The sequence below is a fragment of the Austrofundulus limnaeus genome, unplaced genomic scaffold (assembly GCF_001266775.1).
Source record: "Austrofundulus limnaeus strain Quisiro unplaced genomic scaffold, Austrofundulus_limnaeus-1.0 Scaffold819, whole genome shotgun sequence".
NCBI classification, from domain to species: Eukaryota; Metazoa; Chordata; class Actinopteri; order Cyprinodontiformes; family Rivulidae; genus Austrofundulus; species Austrofundulus limnaeus.
In genome coordinates, this window is record NW_013953221.1 from 128488 (window position 1) to 130303 (window position 1816).

A 1816-nucleotide genomic window follows, 5' to 3' on the forward strand; every position below is an offset into this window, starting at 1 on the left:
TGAATAAACCTGTTCTGGGATTTAAAAAATGAGATGATAAAAAGTAAAAAGAAATTTACATTAAAAGGATTTTATTTGAAAAAATCTTCATAATCATAACTTTCCATCACCAGCGTTTTTTTAGTTATTAAAGCAGAACACTACGAGCTGCTGTCGGCACACAGGATCTCAGGTTGGATGGAACCGAAATTAAACCAGGCACTAAGAGATGGAAAAAAAAATCTACATGCAAGAAATACATTCAGGTCTAATGTCGTTAAAACAAAATTACTCACAAAAAATAGTGATTAGCAGTGGTTAGACGCCACTTTCAAGGCTTACGGTAGCAGCTGCTACATCGCTTCTGATTCCCCCCTTTTTATTTCACTTCATAAAACAAAAACAAACACATATTGCACACAAATAACACAAAAATAAAACAGTATTAGAAGAGAACAAGYTCCGCTCTGGTCTCAAAAGTCCCGCTGATCAGAAAATCCAGACGCAGAAGGAAATTTTCTCCCGTGATGAAACTAATATTTAAACCTCAGTCACAGTGGATGGGATTGTTACCGTTGTTTCGGACGTCTGCAGGGATGGTGAACAAAATGGCTTTGCACCGGGTAGAAACTGAGGTAGATTAAATCAGGAGGCAACTACAGAAAACACAAAAACTAAAATGTTAGTTTGTTTCKCGGAAATATTTGACCAGAAGTGAGAAAGAGCCGTGAGTTCAGTCTGTAATGATGAAGCACCTCTTCAGACAGTTTCTAYGTGAAATATTAATAAAACAAGAAAAGCTTTGGATTCCTCTAGCTGCTGTCTAAACTTTAATGCCCTCGACTCATTTTCATGTCGCAAAAACACGCAGATTCACTCACAGCTGAGAAACTTCCATCATAAAAATCACAAATCGAGTAGTTTAGTTTACTTTAACCTGAAACGTTCTCATCAGTGCTTTTAGGTCTTTAGAAAAAGAATAAAAAATATTGATTTTTTTTTTGCAGGAAAACACTGAGTCGGGCCGCTGCAGTACAGCAGCTGTCCTGCTAGAGGGCAGCACAGCTCCACCTGGGTTTGTTTGTTTGTTTTTGCTGAGTCATCACAGACAATGAGCTGAAATGTTCTGACAGTGGAATAAAACTGCACGGTTCTGTTATGTGGTGAGCAGAAGAAGTGACGTTAACTGTTAGAAACCATGACTGAAATCAATGTTTTGAAATAAAACAACAAAAACTAAAAACACGCAAATGATCCCGTGAGAAAATTAAAATAATTAAGTTAAAAACATAAACCGTTTGGACCCAGTCGTTTCGTCCCTGTAGCAGTTTCCCTCTGGGCTGATTAAAACCATGATGGCTTGTGCTTCGAAGGGCTTGATGTACATACGTTTTTTTTTTGTTTTTGTTTTTTTGCAGGATAAGGCAATCGTTAGGAGTTCAGGGAGGGGGGGAGCATTTCCCTGCAGGGTTCAGCCTGAGAAGGCGCGGCACCGTTTCAGTGGGCTTTGCCGTTGCCGTTCATGTGGCTGGCGTTGGGTTTTGGCACCTCGGTGCTGTAGAGGCAGTCCAGGAAGCCCCGGGAGATCTCCGTCACCAGGGACCGGTCCGGGATGGACTGGGCCATGCCGTAGATCGCGCCCTGAAACGACAGGAAGTCAGCGTTCAGACCAGGTTCTCCTCGACACTGGAGCGTCCAACACACCCAGAGCTGTACAGGAACTAAGTACAAATACTTTGTTACTGTACTTAATTAGAATTTTTGGGTATCTGTACTTTACTTGAGTAATTATTTTTCAGCCTACTTTCTACATCTACTTCTTACATTTTTAAAAAAG

At 40.5% G+C, this 1816-nt stretch overlaps 1 protein-coding gene across 1 annotated transcript in view; it reads right to left on the bottom strand.

Annotated features, from left to right (window-relative positions):
* Positions 1–54: 54 nt before the first annotated feature.
* Positions 55–1816, bottom strand: part of LOC106532720 (sphingosine-1-phosphate lyase 1) — a gene marked incomplete at its 5' end in the record, with an annotated part of 15112 nt that continues 13350 nt past the window's right edge. The window contains 1 exon segment of the mRNA XM_014028838.1: positions 55–1620. Within this exon segment, the coding sequence (XP_013884292.1) occupies positions 1477–1620 (144 nt within the window).